Source organism: Phycodurus eques, chromosome 3 (assembly GCF_024500275.1).
Source record: "Phycodurus eques isolate BA_2022a chromosome 3, UOR_Pequ_1.1, whole genome shotgun sequence".
In the NCBI taxonomy this organism is placed as follows: Eukaryota; Metazoa; Chordata; class Actinopteri; order Syngnathiformes; family Syngnathidae; genus Phycodurus; species Phycodurus eques.
The window spans coordinates 8536132-8557794 of record NC_084527.1 but is presented as its reverse complement, the minus strand read 5'-3'; the positions used below and the strand labels follow the sequence as shown (position 1 = coordinate 8557794).

General features: G+C 43.6%; 2 protein-coding genes across 7 annotated transcripts in view; one reads left to right on the top strand and one right to left on the bottom strand.

Moving 5' to 3' along the window:
* fancc (FA complementation group C) overlaps positions 1–12324 on the top strand; it is a 46112-nt gene extending 33788 nt beyond the window's left edge. For 3 of the 4 annotated variants that reach the window (XM_061671905.1, XM_061671904.1, XM_061671907.1), the window contains exons 11-16: positions 757–826; positions 3784–3874; positions 4137–4308; positions 5996–6220; positions 7508–7766; positions 12068–12324. In XM_061671905.1, coding sequence (XP_061527889.1) covers positions 757–826; positions 3784–3874; positions 4137–4308; positions 5996–6220; positions 7508–7766; positions 12068–12246 — 996 coding nt within the window. In that variant the 3' untranslated portion in view covers positions 12247–12324. The remainder of the gene's footprint in view (positions 1–756; positions 827–3783; positions 3875–4136; positions 4309–5995; positions 6221–7507; positions 7767–12067) is intronic. The other variant, XM_061671908.1, reaches the window with a different exon arrangement.
* aopep (aminopeptidase O (putative)) overlaps positions 11927–21663 on the bottom strand; it is a 98475-nt gene continuing 88738 nt past the window's right edge. For 2 of the 3 annotated variants that reach the window (XM_061671901.1, XM_061671902.1), the window contains 3 exons: positions 17200–17286; positions 16977–17120; positions 11927–12178 (listed from right to left, as the gene is read on the bottom strand). In XM_061671901.1, coding sequence (XP_061527885.1) covers positions 16980–17120; positions 17200–17286 — 228 coding nt within the window. In that variant the 3' untranslated portion in view covers positions 11927–12178; positions 16977–16979. Of the gene's footprint in view, positions 12179–16976; positions 17121–17198; positions 17287–18042; positions 18588–21663 lie in introns of those variants that run through there. The other variant, XR_009768270.1, reaches the window with a different exon arrangement.

The window sequence follows — 21663 nt, the reverse complement described above, 5'->3', positions numbered from 1 at the left end:
TATCAACTCAAATATTTATTTTTTATTTCATTTTATATTATTACAAATATTATGATTCTTATAATTAGTTTTCCTTCCGAATATGACTTCATCTATTAAAATGTTTGTACCCTTGCAATATTATGACTTACTAGTAAAATACTGCCTTCCTTATGATGTTAGAACTGTCAGTTTAAAAAAAAATTGCCTTGTAATATTCTGAATTTATCTACTGTAGTAAATGTTTGCCCTTGTAATATTCTGACTTTTTAGAATATTTTTTATACCTCATAATGTTGTGACCTTTTCTAGTAAAATGTTTTCCGCTCATAATATTGACGATTATGTAATACTGTATTACTGTAGCTCATTATTTATTTACCATATTCATCTAAAATTACAACTTTACAAGTTTTTTCTTAGAATACTGGCATAATTGTAACTTGCATTACAATCTACAATTTTGGAGTTTAACCATTCGGCTAAAATACACTCACTGGCCACAATATTAGGTACACAGATTTAATACAAGCTCTGTATAAAAATGTATGCCTTTTGATGTTTTGCAAGCCCTAGAAACACTAGATGGCAGTAGCAGCCTATTTAACAGATGTCATCTTGACAGCTGCCCTCTCGCTAACCTATTACACGCCACATTACACACTCTGCAACCGGTGTGTCCCCGCAACACAACCTCAGCTTCACAGCGATATTTGTCATTGGCAAAGTGCCACTCATTCATTCACAATTTATTTATTTATTTTTGTGTCATTTCAGACACCTTTGAAGGCCTTCTTCCCCCAGTCCCCTCAAAATCTGCTGCTTCCGCTCTTGACCCACCCTCCAGGTCAGTATGAGTGTGTGTGTGTGTGTATGTCACTCAATGCACAATACCTTGTATTGTTTGAACAAGACGCCGCTTCCTGTTGCGCACTGAATGAACACTTGTTTCTCCAATCCATATTAGTTATTGACAGTGGTGATTGCGCTCACATGACGTGCAGTCGGTGTCACCCACCATTCATTAAAAGCATTAAACACAAGGACAAGCCGCTTCCTTATAAGCCGCCTCCTGTGCAACATTAGGTAAGCCTGCAGAATCAATACAAAAAGCACATCAATTATAATGCGACATTGTCAAAGAGGTACAGTGGTACCTTGACATAAGAGTGCCCCAATTTACAAAGCGAGCTTCTGGTAAGCTGCCGCTCGAGTGATACGAAAATGGAGCAGTTAAGGTACGGTGATGCCCACGTACGTGGGCAAGGAGAGCCGCAGTTGCCAATGCACGTTCAGCCGTTGATTGCACAGGACTGACAGTCAAACACATAAGTACAAAATGAGAGAGTGCTGCTGTAGGCCACAACTCACGCCCAGACGATAACACGCAGACTAACCGACTCCGTCACTCCACTCACTAGGCCACACCCCTTAAAGAAACAATCCAACACCAAATACTGCAGTATGTTCAGTAAGTAGACTTTGTAAAACCAAATCGTTTAATTCCATTCTTTTATTGTTCTTTACAATACAGTGCTATTTTTCTTTATTGAGGACATAACATAAAAATGGAAAATTATGTAGAAGTGCACTTGTGTCTGTAGTAAGGCTACAACTAATGATTATTTTAATAATCGATTGTGTCAATTATTTTTTCGATTAATCGGTGAATGGGATTAGACAAACTTTTTTCCCCCTTTATTCAAAAACAGGACATTATTTCAAATTGACAGAGAAGAAAATGCAAAAACAAATGGATTATGATTCAATTACTGGTTTATTCCTTAACTTGTCAGAAAATAGGCCAAAATGTTGACCATTGTTAATAGAAGATGTTTGCAAATTTCTAATTTGATGAAACACAAAGATATCATCAGTCTGTCCAGAAATCTAAGAATATTTACTGTTGAGAGGGTGAAATTCTGAGGATTTGGACAATTATAAGTGAAACAACGTCTCTATGGATTGCTCCATTATGTTATCGATTAATTAGATAGATGATTTGTGATCGATTAGTCGTTGCACCTCTTCAACCTAGTGGGCATGTGTACCCAATAAAGGTCATCATGTTGCATATGTTTCATGTGCAGTGTTGTCTAGCCGTGCTTATCAATGTGTGCCCAGACCTGGCCTGCATGTGTACACCAAGGTTTGACATGAATGGCGCCATTAAGCGAACACTGGAGCGCAGCCAGAACTCAAGAGTTAATGATTACTACTTATTTTTGTGTGCGTGTGTGTGCATGCGTGCGCTGAAGGGTGATTCTTCACAGCAGCCTGAATGGAAATGGTAAGTGTGGCAAGCTGAACTTTTAACTTTTTGTATTTTTCATTTATGTTTTTTTTTTAAATCCCGATTTGCAGCTCACTGAACACATTTACGTTGTTAACACACGGCCCCAGGGTTAAACCAATATACCAAGTATTGCACTGTATGATGTACACTAACCAGGCACTTTATTAGGTACACATGTACTGCACAATATCACTAAGACTCAATTACAACATTCTGCCTTTGCATCATGTATTTTCTATACTGCAGGTCACCACACCAGCAGGGTAACTGGAGCCTAACCGAGCCAATCGCAGGGCACATGTAGTATATACAAACAACCATTCACACTAATGGACAACTTAGAGCAAGGGTGTCACAAACTTACTTACCTAGAAATTCTTTAACTTTAATGTATGAAACACACTAAAATCAATCAATCAATTGTATATTGTTTATATATTGTAGTTATTTTGAAAAAATGCTACGTCACAGCTTTCTGTTCACAGTGATAAGTTCAGAATTTTTTTATTATTTTTTTTTACGGGCTGTAGTTTTGGACACCCCTGATTTAGTCTTTCATGAATCTAAGAAGCATGTTCTTGGGAGGAAACCGAAGAAAACATTCAGTACACGGAGATGTTCCAACAGAGACTGTGAGGCAGATAGGCTACACACTACTTCACTGTTGTGCCCCTTTACAAAAAAATAATAGTATAATAATCCATTTTCTGTGTTGCTTATCCTCAATGGAGTCGTGAGTTGGTTGGAGCCTATCCCAGCTGAGTGGGGGAGAGGCAGGGCACATACTGAACTGTTGCAAAATATCGCTGCATGCTTTGAATGGGAAAATGTAGTGCCATCTGTTGGACAAATATAAACATTCCAAATTGAAAGTCAGTAAGTCAGTACAGAACACAAGGAAGGCAGGATATTGCTGCAACTGTGTGCTTTTTCACACAGCAGGCACTGAAATTGAAAAACATGCTTCTCTTACGGCTTTTTTAAAATTGCTTTTAATGAAATATTAACCACTTCATCTACCTTTCCATGTCAGTGACGTTTATATAGAACACCAACCTCGGGGAAAATAGTTTTTAATAGAATTTGGCGGGCAGTGTAAAAAGAGCTGTCATGGAAGTCACACAACTGGAAATAATGTTTTTAACATTTTATGAGAAATAATATATCATACTGAGAGGTGATCCAAAATATTAGACACAGCCTTTGGTTACGCTCCATGTTAAACTACACAATAATAAATAAACAATAAATTAGTTAACTCTGTAAGGACAAAAAAGTTGATAAAGCTCTTGTATTGGATATCATTAAAGTTTACTTAAAAAGTGTGAATTTTCCTAAACTGCAAAGTCGTCTCTTGTTTGTCGAGAGCGGAGTTTTTAAATTGGGGACATTTTGCCTGAGTACAGCTCGCTAGGTTTCAGGATTTGCAGCTGGTAATTGAGCATAAAAAGTGCATATTTGAGTGCATTGTGTGAGTGTGTGCGCGCGCACCAATGTTTACTTTGCAGAGGCGTCTGGGGAGGCTCGCAGACATCACCTGAACTGGCTCAGCGGCTCATTACGGGGACTGACAGAGGAGGAAGAGGAGGCAGGTGGCGGGTTAGAGACTGTATATCTATCTATCTATCTATCTATCTATCTATCTATCTATCTATCTATCTCTCTCTCTCTCTCTCTCTCTCTCTCTCTCTCTCTCTCTCTCTCTCTCTCTCTCTCTCTCTCTCTCTCTCTCTCTCTCTCTCTCTCTCTCTCTCTCTCTCTCTCTCTCTCTCTCTCTCTCTCTCTCTCTCTCTCTCTCTAGCCCTCTCTCCCTCCTCTCTCTCTCTAATTAATTTAATAAAATTTATTTGAATCTATCTAGTGGGGGTGTTGTGTTTGAGGCCTGGTTCCTGCTGGTCCAATGTTCCCACTGGATGCAGGAGGCCCTCCAGGTGCTAGCTAACGCCGAACCCCGAGACTGCTACCCCTTGCTGTGGCTACTGACGTTTTATCACCACCCCACCAACAGGGGGCACCACAGGAATCAACGACTGGTAATGCTGTCTTTAAAAATAGCAGTTTTTAATATCTACTTCAACCTGAAATACATCATATGTTGGAAATTTTAACCCTCTATTAATTCAATTAGTTTATAACGCAGACTGTGTACTTAAGAAAAGACTTACGAAGTTGAATCGCACACACTTTTCATTTCAGTTGGAATGCACCCTTGCAAAAGAACTGAAGTGTGTGAAATGTTACTACATGCTTTGAATGGGATAACGTACTGCTAACTGGTGGACAAATGAAAAATAAAAAAATTTAATTAAAAGACAGAAGTCCAAATTGAAATCTGAACATAAAGGGTTGAAGAAGTTTGTTTATGGCATAAAAAACTGCCCTGCGATTGGCTGGCAACCAGTTCAGGGTGTACCCCGCCTCCTGCCCCAAGATAGCTGGGATAGGCTCCAGCACTCCCACGAACCTTGCGAGGATTAGCGGCTCAGAAAATGGATTGATGGATGGATAAAAAACACATCTTTTGATGATTTTCAATGTTAGATTTATTTTATCTATTTTTTTGTCTAACGTTTTGGTCTTTTTGTTTAGCCTTGCCATTTTAGGCTAATTTCAGCAACATAAAATATTATAAAGGAGTATTAGCGCCACGCACAAAAACAAAGCTAAATCTTATGAGAATAAAGTCATAATTTTACAAGAAATTCAAAAATCCAAATACACAGTGGTACCTTGATTTAGGAGTTTAATTCCTTCTGTGAGTGAACTCCTAACTGAAGCTCGTTTGTAGCGATCTCACGTTTTTGCTCGCAGCTCAAAGCAAAAAGATTTGAGTGAGCGATGGCTCATAACTTGGAAAACATTTTGCAGGTAAATGTACGACTTCAATCTGTGAAATATCTGTTTTAGCTTGAAAATATTTAACCTTAAGGCCTTTGGAAGAGCTTTCTGACATCACCACAAGAGGGCTCTCTTTTTAATTTGGCGACGTGGCAAATGCCCTCCTGTCCCCTCAGCATCTACACAATGAGTAGGTTTGTCGACAGTCCGCTGCAGTGTGAAAAAGCAATCTCGAAAATGTAAGACTTTAATATCGAAAGTATAGAACTTTAGATCTAAAAAATATAGTCTATAATTTGAAAAATCTCAAAAAAGAGTGACTTTTTATCTAAAAAAAAATGCTAGTTTAAAAAAAAAAAAATCTCAATTTTATAACTTTAACCACGAAAATACAAAACATTTTTACCAGTCAAATTAAGATTTTAATCTTGAAAATACCGGTATGTCTTTTCATGACAGTTTTATTTTTTTAATCTTTCTTTCTATCTGTTTCTGATTTTCTCTCTTTTTATTTGACTTTTTATCTTGAAAATAGGATTTTATTCTCAACAGTTTATAATTTTTAATCTCACAGGTTTTTTTTCTTTTCTTTTCAGTGTGGCCCTAATATTCATTTTCAGATGACAATTCTAATATCCATCTCTTGTGTAAATGTCCAAAATGTCTCCAAAGCAAAGCCCTTGCAGGTGAACGGGACAGGACGTGAGCAAACACAATATCAGGCAGAGACACATTAAAAAGTAAATAATGCATGACTCCTATCCGACGGAGGAGGAGGATGAAGAAGTATTGATTCCTCCTGTTGCCGCCTCCTCTCATAACAGAGGAGGTGCTGTCTTTAGATGATCACGCATGTATTAAATTTGTCATTTGGATCTGCAGGTGTGTGTACAACAAGTGTGGGACCAGCTGCACCTTCTTTTCTCAGCTCCTACTCCTCATCCTCTTCCTCGTCTCCTCGTTCCCGTGGAGCCGCTCCACGATCTGCTGGCCCTCGTCTCGCCGAGCGCTCGGCGACCGTCGCCTTTTCTGATCCTCGGCCTCGTGGTCAACTGCGCTGTGTTCTCCCGTCAGTCGCAAAGCGTCTCCACACACGCTGTGCGCATGGTGAGGAGTCCGCCACGCAGGCATCGACACAACAAATAGGATGGACGCCCTCCGCAATCTCGTCCATCCGTCCATTTTCGAAGATTGTTATCCTCGGGTGAGCTGGAGCCTATCCCAGCAGATTTTGGGCCAGACATCCTGGCTCGGCCAATCACAGGGATGATATCGACAAACAACCAATCACACACTCTAAAAAGAGTTGGGGCAAAAATAACCGAATGTAGGTTCATTTTAACCCAATTACTAGGTCAAAAAGGGTCTGACTACCACTTGGGTCAATTTGACCCAACGTCTTGGGTTAAATGAGTAACCCAAATTTGATTCAATAAAATAACCCGTCATTGCAGTTGTTACTTCATCATGTCTATACATAATGAAGCACACAAAGGTTTACAAATAGTGAAATGATCCTTTAGTATATACTACCAAAAGTTGTTCTATTGACTACAATGTAGGGTTACTGCAAAAAAAATGCATACTGTAAGCATATTGTACACAAATCTATCCATCTCTTTCTTCATTCCCTTTATACCTTCCTTCCTCCATCCTTTCCTTCCTTTCATCCATCCATCCAACCTTCCTTCATGTTCGTTCCTTCCTTTTGTACCTGTCTTCCTTCCTCACTCCCTTCTCCCCCTTCTTTCATACCATCCTTCCCCCTTCCCTTACTTTTTTCCTTCCTTACTGCCTCCCTTCTTTCCTTTTGTACCAGCTGTCCACTCAACTTTCCAATCTCTTTCCTTCATTCCTTTTTTACGATCTTACATTCATACCTTCTTTTTCCCTTTTCATACATTCCGTCCAACCACCCTTCCTTCATCCACCCTTTCCTTTTCTTTTTAGATCAATGTCCCTCCCTCCCTCCCTTACATATTCCCTTCCTCCTGTCCTTTCATATATCCCTCCACATATCCTTTCACCATCCCTCCCTGACTTCTCCCTTGTTTCCTTCCTCCCTCCCCCTCTGGATTTTATACTTCCTTTCTTCCAGCCGGGCTTCATTCATACCATCCTTCCAACCTCGTTTACTTCCCCCTCTTTCCTTCCATACCATGTCATTCCTTCCCTCCATCCATCCTCCCTAACATCCTTAAGTATATGCTGTACCTACTTTTGCCACCTGCATATACTACTTATATGTTGAAATAGTGTATACTGTACCACGGTTTTGGCTGCAAATCGAATGTAGTGAGACAAGTATGCCATTTGTGAGGCTCCATGTGGTACTATCGACCAAACGGTCAAATTAGTTTGCATATAATTATACGTGTGTGCGTGCGGCACCAGGTGGCGGCTGCGTCCGGTCCGGTCAGTCGAGCGGCGCACGTTCTGAGCCAGCTGGAACAGCGGCTCGACATGGGAAGCGGCGGCAGCGGCACGCTAAGCGACCCCGACACGACCTCTGTCAGGATCCGTCGGCTTCAAAATGAGCTGGCCACCTATACGCCGCCGCTAGACCTCACCGATGCTGGACACGCCTACCACCCGCACTCACCTAGGTGGGACCTCACACACGCACGCACACAGTGGACGCTAACACACCCTGGTGAGTTCGACATCAGTTCAGGGTCTGCTTCATGTACGTTAGTATTGTTAATGAAGGCCAAGCTCGGGGGGGGCAGGATGGCGTCTAAATAACACACATGAGGAGGACAAACACACACACGTGCAGCATACAAGGACAGTGGAGCAGTTTGCAATGAATATGTGTCAAACTTAGGGAGACGTGTAAGACTATAAGCTTGGGCAATACACACATCATACCATATAGAAATGGCAAGAGACCGAAAAGCTCACACAAGTGATTGTAATATAAAGTGCTTAAAAATATAAGTCACCCATGATAGTGTAAAAATTTCCAACAACCTATTAAAATAGCTTCATTATCGGGATTGGATGCTCAAGTAAAGAAGGGCTCTGATCATTTGGTCATCAATTAGGGTTAGGACTGATTTGGTTGGAGAGAAAAATGAGAATAAGGTCATAATATTGCCAGAAAAAAAAGAACACATATTTGGAGTGAGGTTACATCGTTTTGCGTGTAATTTTCATTTTAATTCTATTACTTTTTGTCTTAATATTACACCCCTTGTCTATTAATATTACAACTTTATCCTCATTGAGTTCTTTCTCATGGTGCAACATTTTTCTATTAATATTACAATTATTATTTTAATTACAACAATTTTCTTTTCATAAAACCTTTATAATATTAAACTTTTTCTAGTAATAAACAGTTAACTACTTGTAATATTCTGACTTGATTTCTTGCAATTTCTCTTAACGTTATGGCGTTTTGCTTGTAATATTAAAATATCTATCCATCATCCATCAACTTCTGTAACTACTTTTTGTCTTATAATAGTAAAACCTTTTCTAAGTTTTCTATCACTTCCTTTCCTACAGCTTACCATCACAACTCTTCCCATAATATTGTGACTTTTTTTTTTCGATTGACATCGTTTTGTAATCTTTAATTCATAAATTGGAAAAAAAGCCAATTCTCTACTGCTACTATGCATTAATAAGCATTAATAAAATAGAGTGTAATCTGTTGGTCGTTGTCTAACTATTGGACCCTCATCCATCCATCCATTTTCTACCGCTTATCCGGGTCGGGTCGCGGGGGCAGTAGCTTTAGCAGGGACGCCCAGACTTCCCTCTCTTCCGGAGGGATCCCGAGACGTTCCCAGGCCAGCCGAAGGACGTAGTCTCTCCAGCGTGTCCTGGGTCGTCCCCGGGGTCTCCTCCCGGTGGGACGTGCCCGGAACACCTCACCAGGGAGGCATCCGGGAGGCATCCGAATCAGATGCCCCAGCCACCTCATCTGGCTCCTCTCGATGTGAAGGAGCAACGGCTCTACTCTGAGACCCTCCCGGATGACCGAGCTTCTCACCCTATTTCTAAGGGAGACACACACCGGACACGCTGCAGAGGAAACACATTTTGGCCGCTTGTATCAGGGATCTTGTTCTTTCGGTCACGACCCACAGCTCATGACCATAGGTGAGGGTAGGAACGAAGATCGACCGGTAAATTGAGAGCTTCGCCTTTCGGCTTAGCTCCTTCTTTACCACAACGGACCGATACAAAGTCTGCATCACTACAGACGCTGCACCGATCCGCCTGTTGATCTCCCGTTCCATTCTTCCCTCACTCGTGAGCAAGACCCCAAAATACTGGAACTCCTCCACTTGGGGCAGGATCTCATCCCCGACCTGGAGAGAGCATGCCACCCTTTTCCGACTGAGGACCATGGTCTCAGATTTGGAGGTGCTGATTCTCATCCCAGCCGCTTCACACTTGGCTGCGAACTGCTCCAGTGAGAGTTGGAGCTCACGGCTTGATGAAGCCAACAGAACCACATCATCAGCAAAAAGCAGAGATGCAATACTGATGCCACCAAACCGGACCCCCTCTACGCCTTGGCTGCGCCTAGAAATTCTGTCCATAAAGGTTATGAACAGAATTGGCGACAAAGGGCAGCCTTGGCGGAGTCCAACCCTCACCGGGAACGAGTCCGACTTACTGCCAAACTCTGACTCCGGTCGTACAGGGACCGAACAGCCCGTATCAGGGGGTTCGGTACCCCATACTCCCGAAGCGCCCTCCACAGGACTCCCCCGAGGGACACGGTCGAACGCCTTCTCCAAGTCCACAAAACGCATGTAGACTGGTTGGGCGAACTCCCATGCACCCTCGAGGACCCTGCCGAGGGTGAAGAGCTGGTCCACTGTTCCACGGCCAGGACGAAGACCACACTGCTCCTCCTAAATCTGAGATTCGACTTCCCGACGGACCCTCCTCTCCAGCACCCCTGAATAGACCTTACCAGGGAGGCTGAGCAGTGTAATCCCCCTGTATTTGGAACACACCCTCCGGTCCCCCTTCTTAAAAAGGGGGACCACAACCCCAGTCTGGGGGGGACCACCACCCACACTCTGGGTTCCCTCATGGGAAGGCGTGTCGGTGGAATTGAGGAGGTCTTCGAAGTATTCTCCCCACCGACTCACAACGTCCCGAGTCGAGGTCAGCAGCGCCCCATCCCCACTATACACAGTGTTGGTGGTGCACTGCTTTCCTCTCCTGAGACGTCGGATGGTGGACCAGAATTTCCTCGAAGCCGTCCGGAAGTCTTTCTCCATGGCCTCACCGAACTCCTCCCATACCCAAGTTTTTGCTTCAGCGACCACCAGAGCTGCATTCCGCTTGGCCAGCCGGTACCCATCAGCTGCCTCAGGAGTCCCACAGGCCAAAAAGGCCCAATAGGACTCCTTCTTCAGCTTGACGGCATCCCTCACCGTTGGTGTCCACCAACGGGTTCGGGGATTGCCGCCACGACAGGCACCGACCACCTTACGGCCACAATTCCGGTCGGCCGCCTCAGCAATGGAGGCGCGGAACATGGTCCACTCGGACTCGATGTCCCCCGCCTCCCCCGGAACATGAGCAAAGTTCTGTCGGAGGTGGGAGTTGAAACTCCTTCTGACGGGATTCTGCCAGATGTTCCCAGCAGACCCTCACAATACGTTTGGGCCTGCCACGTCGGACCGGCATCTTCCCCCACCATCGGAGCCAACTCACCACCAGGTGGTGATCAGTTGACAGCTCCGCCCCTCTCTTCACCCGAGTGTCCAAGACATGCGACCGCAAGTCCGATGACACGACCACAAAGTCGATCATCGAACTGCGACCTAGGGTGTCCTGGTGCCAAGTGCACGTGTGGACACCCTTATGCTTGAACATGGTGTTCGTTATGGACAATCCATGACGAGCACAGAAGTCCAATAACAGAACACCGCTCGGGTTCTGATCGGGGGGCCGTTCCTCCCAATCACGCCCTTCCAGGTCTCACTGTCATTGCCCACGTGAGCATTGAAGTCCCCCAACAGAACAATGGAGTCCCCAGCGGGAGGTGGGGGACTCTGAACTGCTGTTAGGTGCATAGGCACAAACAACAGTGCCTATGCACCAAATTATTGCCCACCCGAAGGCGGAGGGAGGCTACCCTGTCGTCCACCGGGGTGAACCCCAACGTACAGGCGCCAAGCCGGGGGGCAATAAGTACACCTGCTCGGCGCCTCTCACCGTGGGCAACTCCCGAGTGAAAGAGAGTCCAACCCCTCTCGAGAGGACTGGTACCAGAGCCCAAGCTGTGTGTGGAGGCGAGTCCGACTATATCTAGTCGGAAACTTCTCGACCTCACACACCAGCTCTGGCTCCTTCCCTGCCAGAGAGGTGACATTCCACGTCCGTAGAGCCAACTTCTGTAGGCGGGGATCGAATTGCCAAGGTCCCCGCCTTCGGCCACCGCCAGGGTCACACTGCCCCCGACCCCTATGGCCCCTCCCACAGGTGGTGAGCCCATGGGAAGGGGGACCCACGTTACCCTTTCGGGCTGCGCTCCCCTTCGAGCCCCACCACCAGGCCTGGCTCCAGTGGGGGGCCCCGGTGACCCACGTCCGGGCAAGGGAAAACGAAGTCCATTGTTTGTCGTCAACATTAGGGGTATTAGTGGACCCTCAGTTGAAGAAAATAGGATGTTATTATTATAATACCATGACCATGTCTGTGTTTCCGACGTTCTGTATCTCTTCCATGAAGTCGTGTTATGTATGAAAACACCTGAACAAATTTCCAGTCTAAACTCTTCACTGCCTGATTGGAGCTTCAGACTAAACAGCACAAACGCACACATACACACGGTTCAAGTTCTTCTTTCCCATTTTTATTTAGGCTGTACAAAAAGTGATTTTTTTGTGCGTGATCGCAAAGGTTTACTATGAAGCAGCATCTATTGTTTAACCACCACTGTTCCTTTTTTTCTTTTAAATATTTCCTCTCCAGTTAGCGGCCTCGGCCGCGCCGTCGGAGTGCCGCAAACATTCCGAGTGGTCGCCACGAGTGCTCCACCCTTTTGCACGATCGCCTGTCATCTTCTCGTCTGTTGTCAGCAGCCTTGGAGAAAACAGAGAGAGAGGGGAACATATGATGGAACTGGAGCTACATGTCACACTCACTTGTAGAGGGTACAGGACTTCTACATAACCCCCCCCCCAGTGGACACACTTTGCATAATAATAAAAAAAACATTCTAAACTGAACAGATTCACAGTGATGGCATTGTTGCAACTCACAATAATTGGTTTGATTTATACTGACAGTTTAAAAAACTGCAGTTTTGTAAATGCCAATCAAACAAAGGTGTTTCAAACTGGCTGTAGAAATGCAGATTTTTAAGCGCTTGAAATACATCATATCGTCCTGTTTAAAAAATTAAAAAAAAGACTGATCTCCTTTGAAAACCTTAAAAAAAAATGATGCTGAAAAACTAAAATTACAAAAATAAAGCTTGAAATATATATAAAATAAATGGTGAATATAAATGACGCTTAAAAAAACTAAATGCTTGAAAAATACATTTTAAAAAAATGCCTAAAAAATGAAATGCAAAACAATTATTGAAAAAGTAAAATTATGGTAAAATACATAAAAAAAAGGATGCTTTACAAAAATGAAATTAATTTAAAAAAATTATGCGAGGCATGGTGAACGACTGGTTAGCACATCTGCCTCACAATTCTCAGGACCCGGGTTCAAATCCGGCTTCGCCTGTGTGGAGTTTCCATGTTCTCCCCGTGCCTGCGTGGGTTTTCTCCCACAGCCCAAAAACATGGTTGGTAGGTTAATTGAAGACTCTAAATTGCCCGTAGGTGTGAATGTGTGTGCAAATGGTTGTTTGTTTACATGTGCCCTGCGATTGGCTGGTGATCAGTTCAGGGTGTAACCCGCCTCTCGCCCAGTAAGCTGGGATAGGCTCCAGCACACCCGTGACCCTAGTGAGGAGAAGCGGTATGGAAAATGGATGGATGGATGATGACGCGAAGCAGCTACCGCGACGGCCACTCCATTCCTGCGACTGTCGTTGGCAAGCGGACTGGACGCCTGTTCCTGCTGAACTGAGCCAGTGGTTGTGTAGGACTGATTATCAGCTCAGTAGGCACAGGAGGCCGAGCCCAGATCTTCCTGGCTATCAATCATATTCTACATTTGATGATATGATTTGTGTGCAGTGCTCCTTCCTGCTCTGGATCATTGCAGTTTGTTAAAGGTGAAGCTGACTCTTTTTAAAGACCTCCTCAACACACACTCAGCTGGATTGTAAAAGAAATGTCATAAACAAGGAACATAAAAGCCACAAATCCATCAAATGGCTTTCCACTATCAACAGTTTGATTGCGCAGATGAAGAGACGGCTTTCTTGTCTTGTGATGAGCCGGGGCGGCATTAGGGTGTCATAAATCACCAGGGCTTATACAGTATATATGTGGGCACTGATGGGTGTCATATGGACATTATTCTCTTTAACGGCCCGTTGATGGCCATTAGTCTTTTAATAGGCCCTAAATATAGGTGGACTGATGACACGTTCCGCATGGACCTCATTGCTAATTCACACATCCGTCCTCATTTAGACGGATGGCTCCCTCAGCCACACATGGCACTTTAATGTTCTATATATGGACACCACATGCCACTTCATCAATGCGTCAATCAGTCAGGAGTTGGAATGACTAAGCTTGTATGCTTTGAACTTGCTGGGAAGGCTGTATATGGCAAAAAACAAAAATAACATGTATGGTAATTGCTATATCGCGAGTCTCTTATTGCAGATCTCTGATAGAGTTAGCTTGACTTTAATGTGGCAGCAATTATTCACATAAGGTCAACTGGGCTCTTATTCTTAGTGGAAAAAGAAACCTTACAGAGTATTCTCAACTGATACATTTGGTAACCAAGTTGCTCAAAGACATGAAAGATGAAAGAACATGACTGGAAAGCCACTGTTTAAAAACATAAGCCACAGTCATTTATATAAAATAACTTCACAAATATCAACCTTAACCCCATGAATAGCTAGTGCACACACTCATAACAACACAAACAAATGTAAGTAAAGAGCAATGTTTAGCTTGATGAGCCACAACTACGGTACTGTAGTTAAAAACATCACCGGAATGAATTCTGGGTTTCCATAATTTTTTTTGCTGACTACCTTGCCAGGACCGTCAGTGTGAGGAAGGGTGCCAATGGTTGAAGCAGGAAATCGCCTGTTCACACCACCGCCGTCATTCAAGCAGGGCCCACCCGCCTTTCATGTGCTTGCGTAGAGTGTGTGGATGGTGACCTCAAATGGGCAAATAAAATACCTGCACCTCTCTATAGTATCACATATTAGCGTTGAATTGCATATATCAAACATAAATTTATACCGTAGTATAATAAATAATTTGTCGCTACGTCACAGATTTCATTTATTGGGGTCCATTATAAATGAGGGTTTACTGTAGCTGTAAGTGTAATGACTAGCATGGAAATGACCAGAGAAGCAGATAGGTGTGGAGTTTGACTTTCTTTTCGTTTCTTCTGTCTTGTGGACAATGTTCTCCTCAGGTGCAGAACTTAGCCACTGTGAACAAAGAGGAAATCAATCACTGTTCACCAATCAGCTAAGCTCTGTGCCTGGCTGGAGACAGCACACACATACGAAGACCCCCGCTTTACTGACCATGGACAACTCATCACACACTCCTGGATAATCATGTCTTCGTCAGTTTGAACTTTGTGTGTGTGTGTGTGTGTGTGTGTGTGTGTGTGGTTGCCACGGTAGCCGGCCAGGTCAGGACTGTGTGGTAATCCCTGGCAATGTGATTTTTATCATAAGTCACAAATCAGCACGCCAGGAACCCCCACAGCCCGGACAGTAGGCATCACGACACAATCTTGCGCCTCAACTTAAAATGTCCTCGTCTGACATTAAGCATTAGGAAAAAGAGAGATTTGTAGATCTTTCCTTTCATTGGCCACGCTTGGCTAACCTGGCGATATGACGCTCAATAAGCGGTTCGAGTGGGATTCCGAAGGCATGTAGCCCGAGGAGAGAATGCTGGGACTGAAAGACCACCCGTCTTAAAGAAAAAAGCCCTTATAGACAGGACAAAGTTTTCAAGCCCTGCTCTGATCTCAACAAGCAGCACTTGAAAAAAGACCCAAGTACTAAAAAAAAAAACCATTCATGCAGTCAGGGAGTAGATTCATCCATCATCTTAATTGGCCAGAGGTCTGGACCAGTGAGGTCCACTTCTGTTTACTCAAGGTTCAGACTTAGTTTGTTCTAAGGGCCCCTCTCTTTTTTTTGGGGGGGGGGGTTGTGTATGTTATACCCTCCAAAATAAAAAGTACAATGTCTATATGGCTTGTCAAAGGGGCTAGGGTTTATGGCCAGTGTCGTGATTCACGTAGCCTAGGGGGTACACCCCAGAATGGTTGCCAGCCAATCACAGGGCACATATAGACAAACAACCATTCACACCGATGGACAATTTTGAGTATTCAATGAACCTAACATATATATTTTTAGAACGTATGAGAAATACATGATACAGAAAATAGTAGTACATTTTGTATCTATACTAATTTAGACCAGTAAAAGCATAAACTGTTACCACTGAGTCCAATAATTATGAGCTTGCGGACAAAAATGGAGAATATAAGATGTAATGACGCAAGGCAGGTACGAATGAATAAACCCCACACTTGTGTCAGTGAGATCTATCAGGATACAGCCAGATGCGCAAAAAGCCTTTTACATCCTGGGCATCAAGCTGTCCAGTAGAGAGAGAGTGTGTTTGAAGATAAACACAGTCTTGTGGTGGGGAGGGACCTACGTAAAATAAGATTTAGAGCCAGAGAAAATCAGTCACTCAGGTTAATGTGGACCTGTGTTGAAAGCAGCACATCAAGGTCATCCCCACAGAAGACTCTTGAATGAAAATGTTTTTCCTCTCGCAAATAAGTTGACAAGTCTTGTATACGCTCGATGGGCAGAGGTTTTGGGACACCTTACCAATACGAATACATACAGGAAGTAGAAATGGCAGAAAATATTGTAGTAAAAAAAAAAAGGTTGACCATAACTTTACGTGGGAAGTTTTGCTGACGATTTTAGTAAAAATTGGACACTTTACATGGGAATTCGCGAGAAGTAACTGGGAATGTACACCATTCAAAGGTTGACTGTTTAGACCATTCCAAAAGGGTGAACATTACGGCCACCCACACAGCAGAGGACATTTAGGGGTTAAGGGTATAAAAATGCCACTCGCTGAGCCACTTCCCCCGTCTTTCTCTTTCCGCATTCCCAAATTCTTTCTCCAACAAATGCGTCCTGACAGCGCTACTCCTAGAGCATGGAAGAGGCCCCGTCCTGAGACTACAAATATGCACGCGCATGGAGGAATGTGTCAATGTAGGCAAGAGAAGTGACTCCCGAGTGGACGGCGAGTGGAAGTCTACTTGTGGTGATCATTAAGGACCTTAAAACAGCATATATGTCAGCACGTGGTCAACAAGTCAGCACAGACCTCCGCCAAGGCATAACACATTTATCACCATCACGAGTAAACACCTTGGACTGTGACATTTCGGTAACTTTTGTTAAACTAAGAATTCCTGCAGAGTACCTCAGAGTGCTCTGATTTTCAGTGTGCATAAGTATTTGGACAATTGTCATAATTGTAAATTGAACTAAATACTTCTGCACTGAATATTTTATCAAAAAGTGTAGACGGGGAGTTTTACATATACAAATAAAAGAGGAAAAAAACAGCAGTTAAAAAAAATGGTCCCACCCAACGATAGTAGTTTGTGTAGCCAAGCGAGCCAAACTAACTTAAGTAGTAAAGACCTCTCTTACCTGTCATAGCACCATCTCCTCCACCACCGCGCGTGCCGATTGGTCCATTTCCTCACTGGCCAATGTGAGGCAGCGACGAGCCAGCGCCTGCTGCTTGGCGTCCTCCTGAACCATCAGTTCGCCGTACAGATACACCCCCATAGCCTATAGTTACACAAACACAGCGTTTGATTGTAGAACTCTGCTCCCGTTTACATTAGCTGAGTGTGGAATGTAGATTTACTTGCTCATGAAGCAGGAAGCGCTCCACGTCGCCATAAGCGTGGGCGTGTCTGTATTTGACCACCAGCTCGCACCAGCGATGTCGCACCTGCAAGTCATAACGTAGGGAAAACACAAGTGTGATTAATAGCAATAAATCCAAACACTACATACTGTACATATTTGATTCGTTTTGTTTAGAAAACGTCACGGCCGAGGAGACTCGCAATTGCCGGTGGAGTGTGTCGTGTTGGTCATCTGGAGTAACACCACGCCCTACATGGGCCAGATTCTCACCTGCGCAAGAGGTGAAAACTTTTCTGGCTGCGTAGATCGTCCCGTCCACTTAAGTCTGTCATTTACGCACCTTCATGCGAGGTACGACCTCTTGGGTACCTCAAATGTGGCTGTACTAAGTCAAGTGGAAGATTGCACTTGAAATTTGGATGCCATGACAATAAATAGCACACATACTAATAAGATTGTAAAAGAGACTTCCAGAAAGTTATCAAATGTATGTAGAGAGACTAAACAAAAAATATTTTTATTGAGTTGATCATAGAGGTGCTGTAAATTTACAGTTTTTACTACAGCTGTGATATTTATTATTGGATTACATCAGCACGAGCAGACGTTTTTGTCCCCCCCCCACCCCCCCTCACAATTTTTTCTAATGCTCCTGGTGGGCAAAGTCTTTGTGGAGTTTTTTTTAACCTGCCTCGTTGAAGAGAAACAAGGGCAGAGGTCCCAATTATTACAACAACTGTACATACATCGCAATGGCGAGTTGCATATTTGATCATTTTTAAAATATGTTTACATGCTACTTCGTCAAAGTCTCTCTCTAAACAAATTGAAACAACACCTGTCAGTTGGTCAAAGGCGCGAAAAAGGCTGAGGACCGTTGATCGAGAGTACAGTGGGCACAGTCCCTTTTTCACCGATGGACCTCAGATGTAATTGCTCAAGCCTCAAAACCACCTAAGGACGCATGTCCGTCAGTCCGCTTACTCTAAGTCCAGGTCTCCTTGAATGCGAAAAACAACCGAGTGAAGTTGTGAGGCAGTGCTGAGCTCCATGCCTGGCAGGCAGCCATGATAACACTTTAAATGGAGCTGACGGCTCATCTGTGCTGGCTGAAGGCGTGAGAGTGTATTTTGGCTCCAGTCCTGACCTGCTGCAGTCCAGACGTGACGTTCTGCAAGGGAAGGTACGCGCGTGACCTCGTCAAGGTCGGACGTCGACCTGATTTTTGTAGATGCTCCTCAAGAAGGGAGGAGGCTTGATTGAATAAAGGTGACGCTTGACATCCGGCTTGGACTACTCATAAACAACTAGATGGGCTTTGGAGGACAAACACTCTTATGCTGCTTTTCCACCACTCCGTACCGGCTTGCCTCCGTTTGGAAACTGTAAAAAAACATTTAACATACCAGTTGGAAAGAGAGACGATAAGGAGAAAATGGCTGGATTTTCGCTGCATGGTTCAAGTGACACAATTATTTTTTTTTGCTCTCAAGTGTCACAATTTAGCTAAGTCATGGCAGCTTAAAAACAAAAAAAGGAAAATCAGATCATTTGAGATCAGAACCAGACTTCTGAAAATGGGGATAAAAAATCTCATGCGTATCAGATATCTGCCAATGTCGTGCAGCCTAAATGCACACAACGGATATACCCTCGCAATGCCAGACTAACGTCAGCAAAATACACCGATTGGTGATGTATACACACACCCGCGTTTGCTCGAACAGCACAAACAAAAATCACCTGCTGTAAGTAAGCATAGACAATTAAATATTGTCTAAATATGCTACATTGGGGGGACGGTCAGCCAAGGCCCACTAAACGTAACATTTAATATTTCTATGATTTCTGTATTATTGTTTCCTTCCGTGTGGACACTTGTGGAGTTCCATGCAATTTGGACGTCTGTCTGCGCATGTGGCTGTTTGTTAGTATTAGTGTAACTATACTGGGTATAAGCCACTTGAAATATATTTGGAAATAGAGGGGAAAAGTAGGGGGAAAAGACATTAAATTGGAATTGGCTACTTGTACCTACAGTCTAAATTCAGCCTTTGTGTCCTGGTGAGGAGGCACATTTTATCTGAATGGAGACTAGGGGCTGTTGCAGAAAAGTGGAGATTTGTAGAGAACAAAATTGGTAGCGTCCACTGGACTGATTTCCACGAAACGTTGTTGTGGCGCAGGAAAGATGGATGAACTCATTACATTTTTATGTAGATTCCTCCCCACCACTTTTGATAGCAGTTTGACCTTGACAGAGGTCTGCACTCGAGGCCGACACACACAAATACGCCCTACTCGGCGGATCCTCCGTTTACGACGGTCCTGACGTACAGGTCTCGATGTTTCGAACGGCTCGCAATTAAATAGTTTGCGAAGCAACGGAAGAATATGTCAGTATGTGGCACGCTCACCTGCCGGCGTATTTAGTGGTTCTCGTTTGATTGTTTTATATTTATGGCCTAGAAGACAGAAGTATTTAAATAATCCTGCGAAAGTGAGGTGCCCACGTAGCAATAATCCTGACCTATTGGAGCATTTCCCCCACTTCCAATCAAAGTCAGAAAATGCCAGGTTATCGTCTGATACAAGTTTTTAAAAATCTTTTTTTAAACAAACATTTATTGTTATTGCCCTGTGATTGACTGGCAACAGATTTATGAGAAGATTAATCTGATATAAAAGTAAATTGAGTTACGAGTTTGGTCATGGGACAAATTAAACTAAAGTAAAAGTAGCATCAAAGTTGCTTGAGAAACCGAATGTCCTTGGCAACGTTACACTGCTATTTGTTGTTTCCAAGCATAAAATGGGTGCTGCGTTGCCATGGTAACATATGGAAAGCATGACAAACACGCATGCAGATGCGACAGCGTGGGAGCGGGCAGGGGAGGCACGCGTCGTTTCACCCCCCCGACTCCTATTTGGAGGCCCGCCGTCGTCGCCCTCAGCCCGCTTTCCCGCTCACGCTGTTGCCTCGGCCGGGTTACATTCCTGGGGAGAGCCCTGGGGCACAGCAGCTGCATGGTGCTCACCCTTGCCTCATTTTGTAAAAATTCTTTATTCCGTCCCCTCCGAGGGCCTCTCGCTCTCACAGCGACATTCCTCCATTTATTAGTGCCCCCCCCCCCCCTGCATGACTACTACTGCAACTGATACTAGCTAGTGGCAGTGCGAAGGATCACATCACACACCTCCATGGTGTCAATGTCGTACTGTGACTAAAGCGCATGATAATGTGTGGACACATTAACGGTTAGAGGTGTAATACCTGACACTAATCTCACTGTTATGATCGATTAGAGCGCTGAAGATATGAAGAAATGTTATTACAAAGGCATCTTGAATCTTATCGCGTTGACGACCAGTACAAATTGTCGATTCTGGCTACCGCATGTATTCTTAAATCGATGATCATAAGAATAATAGCACAGACTTATGAAGTGCCTTTCAAGCAACACAAGGATGCTTAATAATAATAGTGTAGATTTCTATCACTTCTTATGTTAATCAACTGCAGACCATCCGAGCTGTTGATTAGGGGTGAGTAACTCTTTTAATCAGATTTATTGTTATGAAACGACTTTGTATAGTACTTAAAACTAAAGACGCTTTGAGGAACGACCACAGAATACAGCCTCAGCATTAACAGCCTGTGACAACAGAATGATTGCACCGCATCATACATTAAATCACATATAATTCAAATTTAATGCTTTTATTTTTGCACCCTACATTTACTACCTTTTAAAACTTTTTATTTTATTTAAAAAAAAAAAAAAACACAGTATCCTAGATATAGACGCCCTGACACCTGGTGGGATCAGTCATCGTAAAGGTAATTACAGCCAACTAGTGGCACCACCTGTTATTTTTTTGCTCCTGAGGGTAAAAGATGAATAGCGATTAACCGCGTCTATGAGAGTCAGGGGGGTACCATTTGCAGAAATGCTGTGTTGATACAGCTTGAGGTTCGGGGACCCTACTGAAATTGCTCTAAACATCTTTTGGGGTGCTTTAACAAAAACAAAAGCCACCAATTTTTGGAAACACACGTATCCTGGCAAATATGGAAGTCCAACACGTGATGTACTCCCCAAAAGTCGCCCAGTAGCACCTATTAAAATGTATAAAAACGATTGTAGACCAAAAATGTAAAACAATTCAATGAAAAAGGTAAGTACGGCAGTAGCTGTTTTGTGCTGCATAACCACATATTCATATGTGACTGTGCGAACTAGTTCGTCGTGCAATGTTTGTAAACTCAAACCCATGTCTCTTGGGACCCTCGTAAATTGAGGACCCCCAGTAATGGAAAAGGCACACAAGTTATTGAAACCTCCGCTGCGTCTGCCGTTATGCGTCAGATAGGATTTAAAATCGGTGTCTTGCTTTCTAGCCATCCATTCTCTGTACCGCTTATCCTCATTTGGGTCACATGTGAGCTGCAGCCTAT